The sequence below is a fragment of the Coregonus clupeaformis genome, chromosome 34, assembly GCF_020615455.1.
Source record: "Coregonus clupeaformis isolate EN_2021a chromosome 34, ASM2061545v1, whole genome shotgun sequence".
Taxonomy (NCBI): Eukaryota; Metazoa; Chordata; class Actinopteri; order Salmoniformes; family Salmonidae; genus Coregonus; species Coregonus clupeaformis.
In genome coordinates this window covers 8040253-8064691 of record NC_059225.1, presented here as the reverse complement: position 1 = coordinate 8064691, position 24439 = coordinate 8040253, and the positions used below count along the sequence as shown (strand labels likewise).

Below are 24439 nucleotides of genomic sequence, written 5' to 3'. Positions count from 1 at the left end.
TGACATTTTTCTTTTACAAATGTTAGAATTTATCTTCCACTTTCATGTTACAGAGTATTTTGTGTAGATCATTGACAAATCCATTTCAATCCCACTTTGTAACAACAAAATGTGGAAAAAGTCAAGGGGTGTGAATAATTTCTGAAGGCACTGTATGTGGTTAGTGTCATCTATGTGGTTAGTTAAATATTTCTGTTTTTATTTTAGTTTTTTTATTAGTTTTTTTCTTGTGAAGCGCATTGCATTGCATCCATGTCTGAAATGGGCTGTATAAATAAAGCTTGATTTGATCTGTGTGGTTAGTGTGATCTATGTGGTTAGTGTGATCTATGTGGTTAGTGTGATCTATTTGGTTAGTGGGATCTATGTGGTTAGTGGGATCTATGTGGTTAGTGGGATCTACGTGGTTAGTGGGATCTACATGGTTAGTGGGATCTACGTGGTTAGTGAAATGTATATATGTGGTTAGTGTGATCTATGTGCTGTTATAGCAGTTTAAAGGCTGCTGTCTAGAAGAGTTCTTGTCAGATTGAGGTACCTGTTCGCCATACTTGAGATATTTCAATTTGGCTAAAAGGTTGTGTTTTGTGTTACTGGTGGAGAGTGAGAGAGGTCATGCATTTGAGATACGTGTGTGTGCATGCAAGGGCACAAGGGTTCAAGCATTTACTGTGAGCGTGTCTACTAGTGTTATTGTGCCTTAACCCCCTCTCTCTCTCTCTCTCTCTCTCTCTCTCTTTTTTCTTTCTTCTCCCTTCTCTCTCTCTCTCTCTCTCTCTCTCTCTCTCTCTCTCTCTCTCTCTCTCTCTCTCTCTCCCCCTCTCTCTCTCCCCAGGGTTATATCCAGCAGCTGGTACTGAAGGGAGACCCCACAGCCCAAGATGACCTGTGTGAAGAGGACGACCCCTATGTGAGTGTGTCCCCTTAATCCCAATACTGCATCTTAACTTCTTTTCACTTGAGCCCTAATAGGTAGGACTGGGTGGGACTGGGTAGGACTGGGTAGGACTGGGTAAGACTGGGTGGGACTGGGGAGGACTGGGTAGGACTGGGGAGGGCTGGGTAGGACTGGGTGGGACTGGGTAAGACTGGGTAGGACTGGGTGGGACTGGGTAGGACTGGGTAAGACTGGGTGGGACTGGGTAGGACTGGGGAGGACTGGGTAGGACTGGGGAGGGCTGGGTAGGACTGGGTGGGACTGGGTAAGACTGGGTAGGACTGGGTGGGACTGGGTGGGACTGGGTAGGACTGGGTAAGACTGGGGAGGACTGGGGAGGGCTGGGTAGGACTGGGTGGGACTGGGTGGGACTGGGTAGGACTGGGTGGGACTGGGTGGGACTGGGTAGGACTGGGTGGGACTGGGTGGGACTGGGTAGGACTGGGTAAGACTGGGTGGGACTGGGTGGGACTGGGTGGGACTGGGTAGGACTGGGTAGGACTGGGTAGGACTGGGTGGGACTGGGTAAGACTGGGTGGGACTGGGTAGGACTGGGTGGGACTGGGTAGGACTGGGTGGGACTGGGTAAGACTGGGTGGGACTGGGTAGGACTGGGTAGGACTGGGTGGGACTGGGTAAGACTGGGTAGGACTGGGTAGGACTGGGTAGGACTGGGTAAGACTGGGTAGGACTGGGTAGGACTGGGTAAGACTGGGTGGGACTGGGTAAGACTGGGTAAGACTGGGTGGGACTGGGTAGGACTGGGTAAGACTGGGTAAGACTGGGTAGGTTTCCAGCTATCAACTATCAAGTATTTTCAGATGAGTTATCAAAAAGAAAGGATGCCAGGAGAGGCTTTCTATTGGTTAACAGCAGACACTGTTTATGGGCTAGGCTAGCTGCAAGGTTCACTGAAGTTTGAGGTAGAAGTTGCCTCTAACCCCTGATCTAAGATCAGTTTTCTACACCCCCAACACTAAAACCATCAGGATGATGAAAATAACAAATCTGACCCTGCTTCAGTGGTAATGAGCTGAACCTCTACCTACTCAGTCCTTAAACCTGACATGCTCATGATGAATGGGACCATCGCCCCCTCTAGTGGTGGTTGGAGGACATCACAGGGTTGCGTGTTTACGGATTAATTAGCTTGTGGTGAAAACAGCACTTAACTCCAGTTGTTTTATTCATGATTTAGTTTCTTTATCTTTTTTTCTCTGTTTTTAGCTCTGTTTTTAAGTATTTCCATATGCATAAGCCTGAGTTATTGCTACTTGGAAAAGCATTCGACAATTTCTATTGAATATGTACAACAATTTATGAGATTCCAAAGTCATAACTCAAGTGCTATGTAATGAAAAAACAAGGTTGTTACTAGAGCAATTCCATTGTTACGCTCTTTCAGGCATCTGGGTATGGGAGTGGAGACGACTCCTTCGATGACACAGAAACTATGGATGAACTGAAGAAGGTGGTGGAGGAGAGAGAGTACACCATGGTGAGTGACAGAAACACCCAACCCTGTACATGTAGACACATATTCTATCACACTTTCATGAAACCCACAAGGATAGTTTACAAAATACGTCAGCAATATTTACACCTTCTAAATCCCTCCTCCCAACACAGTAAAGGGGGGTATCTACAGCACATCCAGAACACAAAACAATTCATCTTAATGGGGCCAATTAGGTGGGAGATGTGGAAACATGCCGTGCCTCCCTCAGCCAGGTTCTCTATCTGAGAAATGCTGCTAGCTCAGCCAGATCTGGCCTGATGTTCTTGGACCGCGTCTTGGGAGGAGAGCATATCCTCCTTCCGAATGGTAGCTGCTTTCTGACACATTGAAGGATCTGTGCTCCACTCCCCCTATGTCTCAACACAGCCATTTAAGATAAGAACACACAGGCTATTCCGCTGTAACTAACTGGCAGAGGAGTTGGTTACATTAGTATGTTTTATTAGTCGTATGTACAGGGTACACATTGTATAAATCTTCCAACAAAATGCTCACTTGCCGGTTCCTTCTCCACAATGCAACAACAATAAGAAATAATGAACCAACATAAAGTAAATGGATCAGTAGAATAGAATAAACATTTTAGCATAAATATAATACAGGAAGGCAGAATTTATAGTCCAATATTACACTTGTATATATGTATGGGGGGGGGGGGAATGTATAAACAGAGCAGTACAATAAGATATTATTATATTATTATTATTATATTATTATATTATATTTATTATATTATTATATTAATAAGAGTCTGGTAGCAGCAGTTGTGATTTGTGTGTAGTATGAATGTATACAGTGAGGGAAAAAAGTATTTGATCCCCTGCTGATTTTGAACGTTTGCCCACTGACAAAGAAATGATCAGTCTATCATTTTAATGGTAGGTTTATTTGAACAGTGAGAGACAGAATAACAACAACAAAAATCCAGAAAAACGCAGTGTCAAAAATGTCATACATTGATTTGCATTTTAATGAGGGAAATAAGTATTTGACCCCCTCTCAATCAGAATGATTTCTGGCTCCCAGGTGTCTTTTATACAGGTAACGAGCTGAGATTAGGAGCACACTCTTAAAGGGAGTGCTCCTAATCTCATCTTGTTACCTGTATAAAAGACACCTGTCCACAGAAGCAATCAATCAATCAGATTCCAAACACTCCACCATGGCCAAGACCAAAGAGCTCTCCAAGGATGTCAGGGACAAGATTGTAGACCTACACAACGCTGGAATGGGCTACAAGACCATCGCCAAGCAGCTTGGTGAGAAGGTGACAACAGTTGGTGCGATTATTCGCAAATGGAAGAAACACAAAATAACTGTCAATCTCCCTCGGCCTGGGGCTCCATGCAAGACCTTGTGGAGTTGCAATGATCATGAGAACGGTGAGGAATCAGCCCAGAACTACACGGGAGGATCTTGTCAATGATCTCAAGGCAGCTGGGACCATAGTCACCAAGAAAACAATTGGTAACACACTACGCCGTGAAGGACTGAAATCCTGCAGTGCCCGCAAGGTCCCCCTGCTCAAGAAAGCACATATACAGGCCCGTCTGAAGTTTGCCAATGAACATCTGAATGATTGAGAGGAGAACTGGGTGAAAGTGTTGTGGTCAGATGAGACCAAAATCAAGCTCTTTGGCATCAACTCAACTCGCTGTGTTTGGAGGAGGAGGAATGCTGCCTATGACCCCAAGAACACCATCCCAACCGTCAAACATGGAGGTGGAAACATTATGCTTTGGGGGTGTTTTTCTGCTAAGGGGACAGGACAACTCCACCGCATCAAAGGGACGATGGACGGCGCCATGTACCGTCAAATCTTGGGTGAGAACCTCCTTCCCTCAGCCAGGGCATTGAAAATGGGTCGTGGATGGGTATTCCAGCATGACAATGACCCAAAACACACGGCCAAGGGGTCAAATACTTATTTCCCTCATTAAAATGCAAATCAATTTATAACATTTTTGACATGCGTTTTTCTGGATTATTTTGTTGTTATTCTGTCTCTCACTGTTCAAATAAACCTACCATTAAAATTATAGACTGATCATGTCTTTGTCAGTGGGCAAACGTACAAAATCAGCAGGGGATCAAATGCTTTTTTCCCTCACTGTATATGTGTGTGTGTGTGTGTGTGTGTGTGTGTGTGTGTGTGTGTGTGTGTGTGTGTATGTGTGTGTGTATGTGTATGTGTATGTGTGTGTGTGTATGTGTATGTGTGTGTGTGTGGCCCTGGGTCTCAACCCCGCCCTGTGCAATTGGGTCCTGGACTTCCTGACGGGCCGCCCCCTGGTGGTGAAGATAGGAAACAACATCTCCACTTCGCTGATCCTCAACACTGGGGCCCCACAAGGGTGTGTGCTCAGCCCCCTCCTGTACTCCCTGTTCACCCATGACTGCGTGGCCATGCACGCCTCCAACTCAATCATCAAGTTTGCAGACGACACAACAGTAGTAGGCTTGATTACCAACAATGACGAGACAGCCTTCAGGGAGGAGGTGAGGGCTCTGGGAGTGTGGTGCCAGGAAAATAACCTCTCACTCAACATCAACAAAACAAAGGAGATGATCGTGGACTTCAGGAAACAGCAGACGGTGCACCCCCCTATCCACAACGACAGGACCGCAGTGGAGAAGGTGGAAAGCTTCAAGGTCCTTCGCGTACACATCACTAACAAACTTAAATGGTCCACCCACGCAGACAGTGTGGTGAAGAAGGCCTCTTCAACCTCAGGAGGCTGAAGAAATGTGGCTTGGCACCTAAAACCCTCACAAAATTTTACAGATGCACAATTGAGAGCATCCTGTTGGAACGTATCACCACCTGGTACGACAACTGAAGGCGAGGTCAGTACAGGTGCATCAAAGCGGGGACTGAGAGAATGAAAAACAGCTTCTATCTCAAGGCCATCAGACTGTTAAATAGCCATCAGTAGCGCATTAGAGGCTGCTGCTGCCTATTGAAATCACTGGCCACTTTAAGAAATGGAACACTAGTCACTTTAATAATGTTTACATATCTTGCATTACTCATCTCATATGTATATACTGCATTCTATAATATTCTACTGTATCTTAGTCCATGCCGCTCCGTCATTGCTTGTCCATAAATTTATATATTCTTAAATTCCATTCCTTACTTAGATTTGTGTGTATTGGGTATATGTTGTGAAATTGTTAGATATTACTTGTTAGATATTACTGCACTGTCGGAGCTAGAAGCACAAGCATTTCGCTACACCCGCAATAACATCTGCTAAACACGTGTATGTGACAAATACAATTTGATTTGATTTCTGTGTGTGTGTGTGTGCGTGCGTGCGTGCGTGCGTGCGTGCATGAGGGAGTGCATGTGTTCTAATGTGTGGAGAATCAGAGCAGGTGGTCAGTCCAGTTAAAGTGTTCAGTAGCCCATATTATAAAAGTTCAGAGTGAGTTTTGCATCCAAAAGCATGTTGTCCTGTATATCTTATAACCACTCCTCCTCTGTATATCTTACAACCACTCCTCCTCTGTATATCTTATAACCACTCCTCCTCTGTATATCCTATAACCACTCCTCCTCTGTATATCTTATAACCACTCCTCCTCTGTATATCCTATAACCACTCCTCCTCTGTATATCTTATAACCACTCCTCCTCTGTATATCTTATAACCACTCCTCCTCTGTATATCCTATAACCACTCCTCCTCTGTATATCTTATAACCACTCCTCCTCTGTATATCCTATAACCACTCCTCCTCTGTATATCTTATAACCACTCCTCCTCTGTATATCCTATAACCACTCCTCCTCTGTATATCCTACAATCACTCCTCCTCTTCTGCCCATTTGGAGAGAGATGTCTTGGTCTTACATTTCATGCCTCAAAAGTGATCTAACGTTGACATATCCCATATCCCTATTTGTGCTATTCGTGGAGATCCTGCATTATTCACAAGGATTGCACCAGACTAAAACCGCAGGCCTCCAGCCCAGATATAAGCAAGATTGGCACTATAACTTTCCCTTGAACACTGCCTGTCATCTTTTTTTTTTAGTTCCTTCTACTGTCACATGGACACCAAGCAGACTGCTTAAGGTCAAAAACAGCTTAGACATTAATTCACTGATGCTTGGTTGAGTTTCCCTTCCAATTTCCCATGAGCTTTCCTCTCCCGTTACCAGGGGTTGGATATCATCTGACATAATGTGATGAGATAAAGTGTTTCAGGGGGATGGACCACACAGGGTGCATTGTGGGATATGCCCTAGCACTACACAACTGATTCAAATAATCAAAGCTTGATGATGAGTTGGTTATTTGAATCAGCTGTGTAGTGCTAGGGAAAAAAACAAAATGTGCACCCAGGGGTGAGGACCCAGGACCGAGTTTGGGAAACGCTGAGTTATGCTACACACTCATAGTTGCTACTTATCTCTCTTTCTCGCTCTCTCAACCTCTCGCTCACCCTCTCTCTCACCTTTTCTCTCACCCTCTCTCACCCTCTCTCTCACCCTCTCTCTCGCCTTCTCTCTCACCCTCTCTCTCACCCTTCTCTCACCTTCTCTCTCACCCTCCCTCTCACCCTCTCTCTCACCTTCTCTCTCACCTTCTCTCTCACCCTCTCTCTCACATTCTCTCTCTCACCTTTGCGCTCACCCTCTCTCTCACCTTCTTGCTCGCCTTCTCTCTCACCCTCCATCTCACCCTCTCTCTCACCCTCTCTCTCACCTTCTCTCTCACCATCTATCTCACCCACTCTCACCTTCTCTCTCACCCTTTCTCTCACCCTTCTCTCGCCTTCTCTCTCACCCTCTCTCTCGCCCTCTCTCTCACCCTTCTCTCACCCTCTCTCTCACCCTCTCTCTCACCCTCCCTCTCACCCTCTCTCTCACCTTCTCTCTCACCCTCTCTCTCACCTTCTCTCTCACCTTCTCTCTCACCCTCTCTCTCACCTTCTCTCTCACCCTCTCTCTCACCTTTGCGCTCACCCTCTCTCTCACCTTCTCACTCGCCTTCTCTCTCACCCTCTCTCTAACCTTCTCTCTCACCATCTATCTCACCCTCTCTCTCACCTTTTCGCTCACCCTTTCTCTCACCCTTCTCTCATCTTCTCTCTCACCCTCTCTCTCACCCTCTCTCACCCTCTCCTTCACCCTCTCTCTCAACTCTCTCACCCTCTCTCTCACCCTCTCTCTCATCTTCTCTCTCACCTTCTCTCTCACTCTCTCTCTCACCTCCTCTCTCACCCTCTCTCACTCAGTCCCCAGCTGTGTGATGGTTGCAGATAGATTGTAACTTCTATCAATGTAATTGTCTGCATCACTTCCAATCCCCCATATGTTGTTTTTTCTCGCAAATAACATCTGCTAAACATGTGTATGTGACAAATACAATTTGTCACATAGACACACACACACGACACACACGCTCCCACTTTATTTTATATATCACAGATGGTTTCTGTATGTAATGGTCTTACACACACTACCAGTCAAAAGTTTTAGAACACCTACTCATTCAAGGGTTTATCTTTATTTTTACAATTTTTTACATTGTAGAATAATAGTGAAGACATCAACACTATGAAATAACACATATGGAATCATGTAGTAACCAAAAAAGTGTTAAACGAATCAAAATATATTTTATATTTGAGATTCTTCTAATAGCCACCCTTTACCTTGATGACAGCTTTGCACACTCTTGGCATTCTCTCAACCAGCTTCATGAGGTAGTCACCTGGAATGCATTTCAATTAACAGGTGTGCCTTCTTAAAAGTTAATTTGTGGAATTTATTTCCTTCTCAATGCGTTTGAGCCAGTCAGTTGTGTTGTGTTGTGTTGGAGGGTTATACAGATGATAGCCCTATTTGGTAAAAGACCAAGTCCATATTATGGCAAGAACAGCTCAAATAAGCAAAGAGAAACAACAGTCCATCATTACTTTAAGACATGATGGTAAGTGAATACGGAATTTCAAGAACTTTGAAAGTTTCTTCAAGTGCAGTCGCAAAAACCATCAAGTGCTATAATGAAACTGTCTCTCATGAGGACCACCACAGGAATGGAAGACACAGAGTTACCTCGGCTGCAGAGGATACATTCATTAAGGTTACCAGCCTCAGAAATTGCAGCCCAAATAAATACTTCACCGAGTTCAAGTCACAGACACATCTCAACATCAACTGTTCAGAGGAGACTGCGTGAATCAGGCCTTCAAGGCCGAACTGCTGCAAAGAAACCACTACTAAAGGACACCAATAAGAAGAAGAGGCCTGCTTGGGCCAAGAAACACAAGATTAGACCGGTGGAAATGTCCTTTGGTCTGGAGTCCAAATTGGAGATCATTGTGAGACGCGGTGTGGGTGAACGGATGATCTCTGCATGTGTAGTTCCCACCGTAAAGCATGGAGGAGGAGGTGTTATGGTGTGGGGGTGCTTTGCTGGTGACACTGTCTGTGATTTATTTAGAATTCAAGGCACACTTAACCAGCATGGCAACCACAGCATTCTGAAGCAATACGCCATCCCATTTGGTTTGGGCTTAGTGGGACTAGTATTTGTTTTCAACAGGACAATGACCCAACACACCTCCAGGCTGTGTAAGGGCTATTTGACCAAGAAGGAGAGTGATGGAGTGCTGCATCAGATGACCTGGCCTCCACAATCCCCCGACCTCAACCCAATTGAGATGGTTTGGGATGAGTTGGACGGCAGAGTGAAGGAAAAGCAGCCAACAAGTGCTAAGCATATGTGGGAACTCCTTCAAGACTGTTGGAAAAGCATTCCAGGTGAAGCTGGTTGAGAGAATGCCAAGAGTGTGCAAAGCCGTCATTACCTGAAAACATATCTGAATACTTATCTGAATACTTAACTGAACATAATTACCTAAATACTTACCTGATTACTTACCTTGACATACTGACCTGAACCCACTTACCTGAACATACTTACCTGGACATGCATACCTGAACATACTTACCTGAATACATACCTGGACGAACTTACCTGAATACTTACCTGGACATACTGACCTGAATACTTACCTGAATACTTACCTGAACATACTTTCCTGAATATCTAACCTGAACATACTTACCTTGACATACTTACCTCAACATACTTACCTGAGACTTACCTGAATACTTGTGCCCTTGAGCACTGAAACCCCGCAAAACAACAGCTCCCTGGGCACCCAGTGTGGCAGCACCTCTCCAAAAACCTGTTTATTTATGTATGTATGTGGGTGTGTGTCTTCCTGAGGGATTGGGTTAAAAGTGGAAGTAAACTTTTGGTTGGACCTTATGTGCAATTGACCAATAAAGTGATGTTAAACTTAACGGGTCTCATTCCAGCTCTTGGTGGAATGAATCCACAACAGATCTGTAAAACTCCTGCAGAGACATGGGAGAGGCAACTACATCAAAAATCACTCACACTCTCACTCTCACTCTCACTCTTATTTCCGCTAATGGTGAAGATCACAACCTCAAACTTTCCAATGGTGGCAAACATTATCAAAGCTTTGGTTCAGAATTAGATCTCAAGAGTTGATGAAGGTTGTTCAAAATACATTCTGTAGCATTCCGCCAGAGAGAGAGAGCGAAAAGTAATCTGAAGCATTTGAAGCTTGCCCAGTGAGGACTGAAAGTACATTCAGAATATGCAACAAGTAATCATGGCAACAAATTAACCAAACATTACAAATTCTAGGGTCGCTTGGATCCGAAATGCAAATCCTTAGCAACAATGCTTTGTATAATAATAATTCACGCTAACATTCCATATTTGAGGATTTTCTAGGAAAAACATGTGAAAGCCTTAGCAACCATGATATGTAATAACTTATAGAAGTAGTTTTTTTTAAATCTGTGATTGTGCAGTTAGAACTTTTATTACTGTACGTGTTTTGACTTCTGTTTTTTGTACCAATCCGTCACCACACGAGGTTCCCTCTCAGGAAAATAAAACGTTGTTTGAATTTAAAGTTGCTATATGTAACTTTGTGGGCGACCCGACCAACTTCACATACAAAATGTGTCTTATAGATCTGTCATTTCTCATTGAAAGCAAGTTCAATGATCTGTTCTATTGGCGCTATTTCAATGCTTCTCATTCTTCAAGTTTAGTTTTTTGCATCTTTTACTTTAGGTTTTGTACACCTGCTTCAAAAAAGCTGAAAATACAGTATTTTTGGTTATTGAAAATATATTTCACAGTGGTTTAAATGGTACAATGATTCTTCACACTATGCTTGCGTGTTTTGTCACATAAACTGAAATTAGGCAAACTATTAGAATTTAAGCAACCAGGAAATGGCGGAGCGATTTCTGCATAGTGCATCTTTCATTGAATTCCATTGGATGACCTAGTTGAGCTTTGTTGACTCATGCTCAGCTACCTATAACCACAGGGCGGTAACAAAACCCATCTTGCAGAACTTGGTAAACCTGGCTATAGTTGTATGTTCAAAGGATGCATCCTTTTAAATCTGACCCCCAACACCCCTCTCTCGCCGCTACCTCCCCCTACCTCCTCCTACCTCCCCCTACCTCCTCCTACCTCCCCCTACCTCCCCCTACCTCCCCTACCTCCTCCTACCTCCCCCTACCTCCCCCTACCTCCCCTACCTCCTCCTACCTCCCCTACCTCCCCCTACCTCCCCCTACCTCCTCCTACCTCCCCCTACCCCCCTACCTCCTCCTACCTCCCCCACCTCCCCTACCTCCCGCTACCTCCTCCACCTCCCCTACCTCCCCTACCTCCCCTACCTCCTCCTACCTCCCCCTACCTCCCCTACCTCCCCCTACCTCCTCCTACCTCCTCCTACCTCCCCCTACCTCCCCTACCTCCCCCTACCTCCCCTACCTCCTCCTACCTCCCCCTACCTCCCCACCTCCTCCTACCTCCCCCTACCTCCTCCTACCTCCCCCTACCTCCCCCTACCTCCTCCTACCTCCCCTACCTCCTCCCTACCTCCTCCTACCTCCCCCTACCTCCTCCTACCTCCCCTACCTCCCCCTACCTCCCCTACCTCCCCCTACCTCCCCTACCCCCTACCTCCCCTACCTCCCCCTACCTCCTCCTACCTCCCCCTACCTCCTCCTACCTCCCCCTCCCCCTACCTCCCCTACCTCCCCCTACTTACCTCCCACCTCCCTTCCCTACCTCCCCTACCTCCCCTACCTCCTCCCTACCTCCCCCTACCTCCCTACCTCCCCTACCTCCTCCCCCCCCTACCTCCCCCTACCTCCCCCACTCCCCTACTCCCCCTACCCTCTCAGCCAGAGGAACCAGAGAGCACACCTGTGCGTGCCCCTCCAACAGAGGCGTCGCCCAGTGACGATGAGGATGCTTATGAGATCTCGGGTCAGGACGTGGAGCTGACCGCTGAGAGAGGTGAGAGATGTGTGGCAGGTGAGAGATGTGAGAGATGTGAGAGATGTGAGAGATGTGAGGGAGAGAGAGAGACATGGAGGTAGACTGTACATAACACTGCATGAATATATTATTATTATTATTATTATTATAATCCCTTGTGGTGTTGAAATGAAGAGCCACCAGGGGGCGATAGAACATGGTGAGGCACAGAGCCATATACATGTGTATTGAGTATTTTGTATCTTTGGCCACAGAACCAAGTCGGACTGCGGATGCAGCCTATAGACCAAGGAGTGTGAGTATGAGGACCTGTAGTGTGTTACCTGCTCTATAGTACCCACTGATGTGTTTAAACCCCGGATCGCTGATGCTATGTAACGGCCAATGAGAGGCTTTGAAACCACGGGTCGCTATATTGGTACCCCCAGAAGAAGAATCCTCCATAAGAATTAATGGAATTCTACAGTATTTAAATCATATGTTTCAAGGACAAAATTACATGTATTTAAGTATTTTGTTGTAGAGGGGACGGTAAAATGAGTACTATGTTTTTACATTATTTATTTTTTGTTCAGTTCACTTAAAATGATTTAAAAGTGTGCATTAAGGTGTCTGCAATAGAATATACTTGTCAAAAATGAATGTAGACATTAATAAATGCATTTCTATAGCTTCCAACAACTTTTTTTTTTACATTTTAGCAGACACTCTTATCCAGAGCAATTAGGGTTAAGTGCCTTGCTCAAAGGCACATTGACAGATTTTTCACCTAGTCGGCTCGGGGATTAAAACCAGCGACCTTTCGGTTACTTGCACAACGCTCTTAACCACTAAGCTACCTGCTTAGTTACAGAGGAGTAACTAAATGGCTGTGCAGTGGCTTTAATACATCACCCACTGTCAGTCATCTAGGGTTAATACATATCATTGATAGTACCTGACCAGCCATCAAACAAATCATTGGTTGCCAATATACCATACTACCACACTTCATGTTCTCATGGTGTGACTCTCTCTCTATCCCTCCAGGGGACTTCCAGTCAGAAAGGAGAGCGAGGAGACCCAGGACCAGCCGGCCCCCCTGGCTTCCCCGGACCTCCAGGCCCACACAGTCCCTCAAGCAATGGCTTCTCTGAGGGAGTGCCGGGACCCAGGGGCCCCCAGGGGCCCCCAGGACCAGCAGGAACACCCGGAGAACCCGGCAATGACGGCCAGCCAGTAAGAACCTGGTTGTTACCGCAACGTCCCCTCCCTTCACCCCTTATTTGGTCATGTTTATCAGCGCTGTAATTGTAATTGGGCGTAATTGCAAATCACGATTGTATCTGGTTACGGTCGATTCGTTCGTTCTCTCTGAGTCCTAGACAGTGCCCTGCCAAACACCAACCAGCCAGCCTGATTTGTCATGCTTCACATCGTACAGTAGGAGCTCGGCAGTTGGCAGGGCGATAGGACAGAATTCTTTATTTCTCTGTCTCACATCGAGAACATGCTATTCTTTCCATTTGTGTGGTTTGGTCGGCCAGGCATATTTTTCACCAATATAGTTCAGTTCCATTGGTGGTCTCTCTCTGTAATTCTGCTATTGCCCCTCCTTTTAATGGCCCATTTAGGTAGTTTTATGCCCACAGCCAGAATCTTTCATTCCTTAGCACTTCAAACATTCATCATTACTAGACTTAAACATCTCTGAGCTTAGATCGCTATAGTCCTACTGCACTGTGGGAATTAAACTATTTTTCTATACAATAGTGTACTGAATAGTTTCAGAATTTCTATTGTATTCTTAATCTCCAACCAATAGTCCCTACGGTACACAATACATAACAGAGACTTGACTCTGTTGTTCTGCTATATATAATAACTCTCACCCTCTTTCTTTCTCAAGAACACAACTGTTCTCATTCCACTGTAAACACACCACAGCTGCTTAGGCACACACAGCCAATACATTTTAGTCATTTAGCAGTCGCTCTTAAATATTTATTTATTTATTTTTCATTATTTTAATTTTTTTCATACTGGCCCCCCGTGGTAATACCACACACGTGTCCACCAGACTAAGCCAACTGTGGAGGAAAGGGGGATGAATTCATTTGGAAATGTTTTACAAAAATGAGGAAAGTTGAGTCATTGTTTATTTACAACTCACATCCCTGGACATCAAGGGGTCTTTGATCTGCTCTGTGCGTTTCTATCGGTGGAACGTGAGCACCTGCCCACCTGTGGGCTTGATAAACTCTGAAGCCCAGGTCCTGACCTCTGTGGGAAGGGATATGAGGTGCTGCTCACATGTGGGGTACATCTGTATGCGGTTCTGTCTGTGTGTGTCTACGTGTGTGTCTGTGTGTGTGTGTGTGTGTGTGTGTGTGTGTGTGTGTGTGTGTGTGTGTGTGTGCGCATCCTCATGAGTCATAAAGGTGCTTCAGAGGGGATTAGATAAGTGTCGTAGTGAAAACCAGGTGGATGATCTCTTTGAACACTGTGTTTATGGAGTGATATAACTCTGGAAGGAAGGGCCACACATGAATCCAGTCTCCAACTCCTGTCAATCCACCAATCATTCTCAGAAAGCCTGCAGTACTGTACACAACCCATGTGGATATCTTTATATGTTTCAACCCATCAGCCATTTCTCATGTTGATAATCCTCACTTGCTGTGTTCCTACCACAGGGAGAAACTGGAGTTCAGGGATTCCCAGGCTTGCCAGGTGATCCCGGTCCCAAAGGAGACAAGGTGCAACATCGCATACTGTATAACCCCCTTTCACTGCTGCAGACGGTACATGATGTTCTAGTGGCCTACAGGTTTTAGCTCCACTGTCACTGAATAGTTCAGCAGTGCTCGACTTCATTGCATTGCACATTTTTGCTCTTGCCCAGCACCGACACACCTGATTCAACTAATCAAGGGCTGGCGATTAATTGAATCCGTTGTGTTAGTGCTGGGCCAGAACAAAAATATCCACCAAGGGTCCCCAGGTAATGGATTGAGAAACACTGTTGTAGTTGGTTGTTGTGTTTGACCCTTGACCCTTGATTGTGTGTCTTGTTGACCCCTGAAGGGTGATCCTGGAGTGGGCAAACCTGGTCCCCCCGGACCTCCTGGGCCACCGGGCCGACCCAACTCATCCAGATCCCCGGTATGTAAGTGTGGAATGAACCACACCTGGATGTGAATAGATGGATTGGAAGAATTAGTTGGTTGATTGATTGGTTGTTTTCATTGATTCATCAGTTCATTCATTCATTGTAAGCGTATGTGGTTTGCAGAACGGTGTGGACGGCTCAGGCTTTGAGTACTTTGACGGAGACACAGAGATTATGACAGTGAGTGGTCATCCTTTTCAAAACCCTAGAATCCACACCTGCTGTTGTTATGCTCTCTGACTACAGCCACAAACACCATCTGGGTACACACAGTTAGCTTTAGCATTCATGCATTATGACAGCTGTCTCATGTTATTTGTTAGCATTAATGTTTTTTTTTTTTTCTTCATCCAGGGTCCTCCTGGTCCACCTGGCCCCCCTGGGCTGCCTGGCCCCCCAGGTTCATATGAGGGCCTCTCTGCGTCCCCTGGGGCTCCCGGGGAAAACGGGAAGGATGGAGAGATGGGTAAACCTGGACTGCCGGTGAGTCACCGAACACTTTAGTGAAACTCACTCACTCTCACTTGTACCGTTAAAGCCAGTGAGTGGTAAAATGGCGTCATCCATCTAAGCAGTTGTAGTTCTAAAGTGCCAATTAAGTAGCTGTTATAGCACCCCTGTGGGGAGGTCAGCGTTGGTACATTCCAACCCACCGTGTCATGAACCCACGTTTGAAGGAGACATCTAAAACTGTACTGTAGACTCAACTTAGCTCAATGGTGGTGTTTAAGTCCCGTTGTACATAACTCACCAGGCCTCTGTTTCAGGTGATGCTGGAGTGGTTTAATAGGTCTGGTCCTATCAGAGGTCTGTAAGGCAGCTTGGTCTGGTTCTGGTTCTGGTGAGGTGTGTGTGTGTCTCTCTGTGTGTGTGTAGCTCCGTGTGTCTCTCTCTCTCTCTGTGAGTGTGTGTGTGTTTGTGTGTGTGTGAGAGCTTTGCAAATTCATTTCTTAGAACAAAGCGCTGCCAGATAAAGCATTAAACCCCAGGTGTCTGCCAGATAAAGCATTAAACCCCAGGTGTCTGCCAGATAATCAAAAGCATTAAACCCCAGGTGTCTGCCAGATAAAGCATTAAACCCCAGGTGTCTGCCAGATAAAGCATTAAACCCCAGGTGTCTGCCAGATAAAGCATTAAACCCAGGTGTCTGCCAGATAATCAAAAGCATTAAACCCCAGGTGTCTGCCAGATAAAGCATTAAACCCCAGGTGTCTGCCAGATAAAGCATTAAACCCCAGGTGTCTGCCAGATAAAGCATTAAACCCCAGGTGTCTGCCAGATAAAGCATTAAACCCCAGGTGTCTGCCAGATAAAGCATTAAACCCAGGTGTCTGCCAGATAATCAAAAGCATTAAACCCCAGGTGTCTGCCAGATAAAGCATTAAACCCCAGGTGTCTGCCAGATAAAGCATTAAACCCCAGGTGTCTGCCAGATAAAGCATTAAACCCCAGGTGTCTGCCAGATAAAGCATTAAACCCCAGGTGTCTGCCAGAGGTTTGTCAAGCCCAGCGGCAACCTTCTAACACAGCTCTGACCGCTACATGACAAGAGATTCCTGGTAACCATTTGGATATCCCATATTTCCCCCACAACCCTGCAATTTGTTCTGCTTGGTTAAGCCCAGAAGGTTCCGGAGGCCCAATGTTTGTGAGTGATTTAACGGACGACTGAGGCACCCAGAGTAGCTGTCACCATGGTGAGGTCACCACGGAGCTGGACCCTGGTGACACCGATCTGGGTTGCCTTGACAACTTGTAATGCATTTGATGATGCCCAGTGGTGACTTGGGGGAGGAGGATTGTAGACAGAGGCATGGAGGCATGACGTGTGCCTAAATATTACAGCTTGATTTGTAGCTGTTTCAAAAAGTGCATTGGAATTTGACTTTTAATCACGAATTTTAATTACGTTTGTTAACGACTGATGTGGTTATATAATGGGGTCAAACCCCTATACTGGAGTTTAAAACCCTGCCTTAGCCATGTTTGTAAACATGAAAAAAGAGGGACGTTTTATTAGTGTTGCATGTTTGTTAATCAATCTAAAAAGAACACAGGAGTGACATCACTTAGACACCAGCTCTTTGAAGTTCTCTTTTGGAACAGTCTCTAAAAGGATCTCTGTGTTTATAAGCAAGTCTTCTCCCCTTTGTGACGGTAAACACAATCCCAGCCAGCGTCCTACGTCCCTCTCTCTCTCTCTGTGTGGCCGAGCCTGCACCACACACTAGAAGCTGCCTGGCCTGCCCTCCTTAGAACAAGCGCACAGCTCTGACTCCTCGCCTGTTCAACGCCAGGGACCTTGATCACAGGGCACTCTGGGAATTCCAGCCCACCGTGTTTGACAGAGTAGGTCAAAGCTGGTGTTATCCACTGATACAGGGTCAGGTCTTTTTTTTTCCAGCCCTGGATCGGAGGTAGCTGGTTGGGTAATCTGATCCTAGATCTGTGGTTAAAGGTGATTTGTACCTCGACAGTGTTGACAGTTGCCCCTTGTGATAATGCAGTCCCAGTTCCCTACTTCTCACAGAGATCTGATTACTTGGCTTGGCTCCAGACAGCCTGTAAATCTGTAGATACACACTGTTTGACTGTTTCATCAAACTATATGGCATGTGTGTGTCAAATCCACCCCAACATGTACTCCAATCAACCTCTTCTTTGGTGAACTACAGGGATTTCACAGTCATCTTTCCACAACACGTCACAATCTATTTCATGGGATTTGACAGTGTTTATGCCTACTTTCCCAGTGATGAGATATTGTCTACCAGCCTGAATATTGCTTAACAGCCTGAATGACAGATTATGGAATGTTATTGCTCAGGTCAATGATCTCTCGCCTAATCTGTTGAGAAACCTTTTTAAGTTTGTTTCACGATACGATTCACAAAGTACAGTAAGACCGTTACCAATGGACCAGTGGAGACAAAGATCTTAAGAGTCTCGTGTGGAAAGGCTAAGAAGCGATGAAGCTGCAGTGTAATCTTCACTCAGTGACATAATGGCTTCTGACTGCAGCTGAACACTTCTCATGAAACATGGGATCTCTCCCATAGCTGCATCGTTGGGGAAAATCTGCCTTTTGACGTGGGAATGCAGGAAGCTTTGACTAACCGTGTGAAAGGACATATCTTACTACTTACAGGACATTTATCTCATCTCAGTTGTCATTTTGAAACTATGAATTGAGCTCTGGCTCTTCCGAATAGGTAATTATTTCTAAATTAGCAGATGGAGTAAAGCCACAGTCTAAATGTGCTGTCAAATCAGACACTTCTCAGTCAAATAGAATCTGACAATAGGAGTGATCCCATACTGAACAGAAATACGTTACGGAGAAACACATCTAATCTAAGTGATTGCTCTATTTCCCAGGGGTTTGATGGGAATGATGGGTACCCTGGTCCAGCTGGCAAGAGAGGAGAGAAGGTACGACTGATGGATGTAGTGTAGTGATTGTAAAAAAAGGGCTTCTTGAATAACATGGGATTTAATTCGATTGAAACATTTTCTTTGACAGGGTGAGCCGGGTCTGAGCGGAACACATGGACCAAAGGTAAAGTTTGAGTCACGCTACTCCATTACTCCCCAACCTAGAAGTGACCCTAAAAACCACATCGGCTTTTAACCACTAATCAACCCAAATACAGCTGGTCCCCATATATGAAGCCAGGGATAATTACTGCTAATAACCAGAACCAAATAAATAGAAGACTGTATGCTCCAAAAACAACATCTAGCCCCTTCTCCATCAGTGTATGCAGATCTGAAGGAAAAGATTGGTCTAAGCTACTGTGATGCCTCCACCTAGCCTTCCAATGGGCTTAGTGGGAGTCTCCTCCATTATACTTAGACCAATCCAGTTCCTTCACATATGCAAACACAGGCGTTGTAATAATGTATGCTGCTTGAGGTGGTTTTTGGACTGAACCATTTGTGTTTCTCTCACAGGGGGAGCCAGGTGCTGCAGGGTTCCCAGGTCTGCCCGGCTCAGAGGGACCAGAGGGGAAGCCGGGCCTGAGGGGGCCCCCTGGGCTACCGGGACCCCCAGGACGGGGCTTCAGCTTGGACCTGGAGGTATGATTTCACTCAACTCAGCTGTCCTGTCTGTTAGAGGATCATCAACATACTCTACATATGTTCCATTCTTATCTCACCCTCTCGCTTCGCCTCTACCTCTCTGCCAATGTGTATCACCCACCTTAGTGATGCCCGGCGGCCATTTTGTGCCAGATGGCTCATTACCACACACCAGTTGTCATTGACTGTATGTTGTTTGCACGACACAAAGGGATCTGGGGAACTGGGTGGCTTTGGGGCAGTGATGCCCAGAAGTATTCAGGTTCGAACACAGAGTGGTTTTTTTATGGACCTGCTGGGACTTCAACCTTTTTTTGCTCATAAGTATTATATTAATATGAAAATAAGTATGATTCATTTTTATCTGGTGCTTTCCACAGGGTCCTATTGAGAAACCTGGCCCTCCAGGACCTAAGGTAGTTCCTCATGTCTTCTATCACTGACATAGTGTCTTTACACTATGTACCTATCAGGAAATGTTTTAACAATATCATGTCCCATCATTGAAATAAATTGACTATGCTAAACGCTAACTATGGGAGGCAGCTACTCTCGAAAACACACTTCAACCTGACATCAAAGTCAACGTACACTTGCCGTCGGCTGTCTTTTCATGACCCTTGGATGTTCTCATGTATGTTAGACACAGTAGTCTGTATATGTTAGACACAGTAGTTTGTATATGCTAGACACAGTAGTCTGTATATGCTAGACACAGTAATCCTTGGTGTGAAGTGTAACTCACTTGTTTCACCACTGAGTGTGGTAAAAGACAAACATCTCCTTATCTAGAAGGCCCCGTGTTGACTTTCTACTGCTCACCACTTAAAGTATCAATCATATGAATCATAGAATCAACCAAGTATACAAGTGTATTAGATCATAGGATCGAAATCTTACAATATTTATAATGTGCTTCAAGTGGTCCTAGCTAATAATTAAATAATCTTGGGCATATGTGACTGTGAAACTTTCACTGCACACAATATGCTGTAACTATGTTGGTATTGTAGTGAGTGTGCATGTTCTTGTGTTCATTTCTATTTGATAAATGCTGGTGGCACTACATATTCTATGTGTCAGAATATGTGGTTCCACATACCTGTAAAAGGTTCCCATACTGACGGCCATTTTGTTTCTCCACAGGGTGAAGACGGGCAGGACGGGCTTCCTGGTGTAGCGGTAAAGGTGGGTCCTCCTTACTCAACGGGTTCTATCCTCAGACAGGAAGTGCAGACTTCTTATTACCCCGCTAATTTCCAATGAATTCCTCTCTGACACACACAGGGAGGGCCAGAGATGGCCATCTTGCTTTTTAACCCTCTCAGGGACTGCATCCCCACCACCAGCAGTTCCCAAAGCACTAAGCATCTATGCCCTAGTGATATTCCCAACTGTAGATGTGATTCATGTAGGAAAGAGTAATTTGCCTACGATTTTCTCATTAAGATAAAGAGGTTTTCAGAAGTCTCACTCATTGATGAGGTCTACTATTATAGTTACTCAGATGAGGTGGATGGAATGGTTCCCCAATTTTGGGCTATGCTATGTGGGTGGGTCACTCACTGGCGTCTAAAGGTGGTCTAAAACCATCCCCTCATCCATTTCCTCTGTGTTCCTCTAGGGGGAGCCTGGTGCTCCAGGAGCAGCCGGGGCCTCTGGGCTGGATGGACTGCCAGGGCATACGGTCAGTACTTTACCTGCCTTTTACTGTCCAATTCAATCTCTCTCGTTTTTTTTTTTTTGCCTTTCCTTTCAAATGTGTTTTGATTTTATAGTATTCTAATCTGTCTTTGTCTTCTATACAGTTGCTGCTGTAGGTTCATCATAAAACGATCTCAGGTCTCAGTTCTGTTTTGTCATGATAGTGTTTTCCCTTTCTTCCATGCAGGGAGCGAAGGGGGACCAAGGTGACATGGGACCAAAGGTACAGTATCACTCCTCCTGACTCCATACATGTTCATCTTTTATGAGACCGTCTATTTCTGCTGGCCTTCTGGAGCCAATCAGGCTGGCCCTGTTCTTGGTTCATCTAACCCTGTGTTCTGTTGTGTGTGTGTGTGTGTCAGGGAGAGAGAGGTCGGGACGGCCTCAGTTTCCCTGGCCCTCCAGGACCTCCTGGGCCTTCGGGACCAGTTATCAACCTCCAGGATGTAAGTGAATGTTATAAAGTAATTACAAGTTATTAAAGAGCGATTACAAGTTATTAAAGAGCAATTACAAGTTATTAAAGACATTGTTATCACCCCTACTGATGAGCTCAGATAGGATAAGTTTTAATGTGGATGTTGATGGTGATGTCACTGCCTCTCCTCTCTGTTGATGGTGATGTCACTTCCTCTCCTCTCTGTTGATGGTGATGTCACTTCCTCTCCTCTCTGGCCCCCCCCAGCTCCTGCTCAACGATACAGAGGGTGTGTTTAACTTCTCAGGGCTGCTGGAATCTCAGGGGCCCAGGGTGAGTAGACTTAGGCTTGAGGTGTGTGTGTGTGTGTGTGTGTGTGTGTGTGTGTGTGTGTCCACGCGTGTGTGTGTGTGTGTGTCAGTACATTCGTGTTTGTCACAGTAATATCCCTCTCTATCTCCTTCAACAGTGACACAAAGCAGTGTGACTGATATGGAGGTTAATTCTACAGTCTGTAGGTCATTTTGTTGGATTCATTTGGATCATGACCGTTTGACAATGCCTTGAAACAGACTATTGTTTTTTGTATGTATTTGTATGTCAATAATTCATACGATAGTAAAACAAATCAGATTTTCTCTCTTACTGCTCAGAGGATCTGTTGGTAGGTTACCATGGTATTATGTCTGTCCTTTCTCTATTGCAAAATATACAGGATGCGACCCACACTTTTGGGATGAACTTGACAGTGCACACTTTATACAGTGCAGTCGGACAGACACTTACTGATAGGAGAGAGATACTGTGGTAGTCGATCAGGGTTCTCAAATACTATTCGAGAAGGTCCAGTCACACAAATTTCCAAGGTGGCAAATGTCCGGATGGATATTCTCCCCATTATGCCATGGAGCGAAGGGAAAATGTAGCAGTTTTAAAGCTAATTTCCTGCAATTCTACAAATGTGCCATGTCTTATGTGTGTTCATATGATAGCAGGAGTCTAATCCTGACCGAATTCCTGAGAAAAAAAAAATATTGACCGGTTCGTATTGACTCCATTCTTGGGTCCGGATCCGGCCTGCTGTCCGCCTATGATTATGGCTGTTGTAGATGTTCTAGTTGATTGATTTAATTTGGTTATTTACCTATGACATTCCCAGGGGCCGCGTGGTCCAATGGGGGACTTGGGGATTCCAGGGAGCATAGGGCCTCCAGGTTTAAAGGTAAGCGTGTGTGTGTGTGTTACGTGTCTTGGTTTTCGGTTTAAAGGCATAGTTCTAGATTTTGGCAATTAAGCACTTTTTCTACTTACCAGAATCAGATGAACTCATGGATACCATTTTTGTGTCTCTGCATGCAGTTTGAAAGAAGTTGCTAACTAACGTTAGCGCAATGACAACGTCTACAGCAACAGCTTCCAGTCACTGCGCTAACGCTAGTTAGCAATGGCTCACAAAACTACCTTCAACTTCCTTCAAACTGCACGCGGAGACATAAAAATGGTATCGATGAGTTCATCTGACTCTGGGTAAGTAGAAAAATTGCGCATCTCTTTAAGAATTCCACTTGGGTCCCCATGTGAAAAGGATACCACTGAAGAGTTGGGCGGCAGGTAGCTTAGTGGTTAAGAGCGTTGTGCCAGTAACCGAAATGTCACTGGTTCTAATCCTGAGCCGACTAGGTGAAAAAATCTGTCAATGTGCCCTTGAGCAAGGCACTTAACCCTAATTGCTCCTGTAAGTGGCTCTGGATAAGAGTGTCTACTAAATGACTCAAAAAATTGGTGCTTGCAACGCCAGGGTTGTGGGTTCGATTCCCACGGGGGACAAGTACGAAAATGTACGTGCTCACTAGTGTAAGTCGCTCTGAATAAGAGCGTCTGCTAAATTACTAAAATGTAATAACACTACGTGGCATTTTCTGCACATCTAATATACAGGCTCAAAGGCCTTTTGGGTTTAGATCAATTCAAAGTGTGGGAAACTGAACACCAGTGCTTATGATTAAAGCTGGGACCCTGGTAGCTGCACTCAGGGCGTTGATGTGTAAAAGCCTGCTAATGTGTTCCAGACTGTGCAGCCATAGAAAATATGCTTCATTCCAGGTCAATGGAACAACATGAATGAGATTATTATCCAATGTTTTCCTTTCTCTGAGAGGGGCTCAAGGTGCTTCAACATGCATGTGGTGCACATTACCCCTGGGTTTGTGTGTGTGTGTGTTGGGGGTGGGAGGGGGTTGTACTCATGTGTCTACAGTATGTATGTTTGTCATTTGACTGAAAGTGTCTGTATGTATATCGTCTTATTGCGCGCCTGTGTTTGCAGGGCGAGAATGGTGAGCCAGGGGTCATGGTTGCAGCAGATGGATCCATGATGTCTGGACTCACAGGGCCACAGGGGCCCAAAGGGATCAAGGTTAGTCTTACACACACACACACACACACTACTTCCTGGGTCAAAGTTCAACAGTTGTGTCAGACACTCACTTTGTGTCTTCACTCTTTCGCAGGGCGATTGTGGTATTCCTGGACAAGCCGGAGTTATGGTAACACTTTATTGGCTTCTTTATCCGATACTAACCCTTTGTAGTAACTTCCACCTCTTCTCCTGTTGTGTTGCAGCAGCTGCTTTCATTCAAAGTGTTTGTTTTTGGGACCTTTTCATCAGGCCGAGTGCCTACGCACATACAGGCCTGCCTCTAGGCCCCCTGTCCAGACAGAGCATATTTTCGGGCGATGTATCTTCATCAGGATGTATCTTCATCAGGATGTATCTTTATCAGCACCTGCACCTGCTGAGGGGTGAAATACAAAGGGAAACAGTGCTGTTTTTTTTTTGTGTTTTTTTTACAGGGTCCCATTGGGCAGGAAGGACCCAAAGGGGAATATGGCTATCCTGGGCGTCCGGTAAGTACCTCGCATTATGATTTGAGATGTTCTTTTGACATTGTAGGCTACAAACGATAACAATGGCAGTGAGAATTATTTATTCACATATAGTGTATTTTTCAAACCCAAGAGCACTCCCTTGGGTTACACAAATAGAGAACACCACAGAGTGTGATCACATTGCCATCACTCCATTGGTGAAGTGGTTTGCCTCTCGCTACAGGGTCGTCCTGGAATATTGGGGCGTAAAGGAGACAGAGGAGACGCTGTGGGTGTGTCGGTGAGTTGAACCCTCCTCCCTCTTTAGATGGGTCACGGTCAAAAAGGTTTGAGAACCACTTCACTTGGGCCCCCTAGCCAGAGC

The 24439-nt window shown here is 45.3% G+C and overlaps 1 protein-coding gene across 3 annotated transcripts in view; it reads left to right on the top strand.

The window, feature by feature from the left end:
• Positions 1-24439, top strand: part of LOC121549721 (collagen alpha-1(XV) chain) — a 109820-nt gene that overhangs the window by 51679 nt on the left and 33702 nt on the right. For 2 of the 3 annotated variants that reach the window (XM_041861564.2, XM_041861566.2), the window contains exons 4-26: positions 836-910; positions 2343-2435; positions 11731-11845; positions 12082-12122; positions 12857-13045; positions 14503-14565; positions 14894-14971; positions 15102-15158; positions 15333-15461; positions 18357-18410; positions 18502-18537; positions 18933-19058; positions 19442-19477; positions 20208-20249; positions 20686-20748; positions 20953-20988; positions 21131-21214; positions 21454-21519; positions 22346-22408; positions 23513-23602; positions 23697-23732; positions 24040-24093; positions 24299-24355. In XM_041861564.2, coding sequence (XP_041717498.2) covers positions 836-910; positions 2343-2435; positions 11731-11845; positions 12082-12122; positions 12857-13045; positions 14503-14565; positions 14894-14971; positions 15102-15158; positions 15333-15461; positions 18357-18410; positions 18502-18537; positions 18933-19058; positions 19442-19477; positions 20208-20249; positions 20686-20748; positions 20953-20988; positions 21131-21214; positions 21454-21519; positions 22346-22408; positions 23513-23602; positions 23697-23732; positions 24040-24093; positions 24299-24355 — 1683 coding nt within the window. The remainder of the gene's footprint in view (positions 1-835; positions 911-2342; positions 2436-11730; positions 11846-12081; positions 12123-12856; positions 13046-14502; positions 14566-14893; positions 14972-15101; positions 15159-15332; positions 15462-18356; positions 18411-18501; positions 18538-18932; positions 19059-19441; positions 19478-20207; positions 20250-20685; positions 20749-20952; positions 20989-21130; positions 21215-21453; positions 21520-22345; positions 22409-23512; positions 23603-23696; positions 23733-24039; positions 24094-24298; positions 24356-24439) is intronic. The other variant, XM_041861565.2, reaches the window with a different exon arrangement.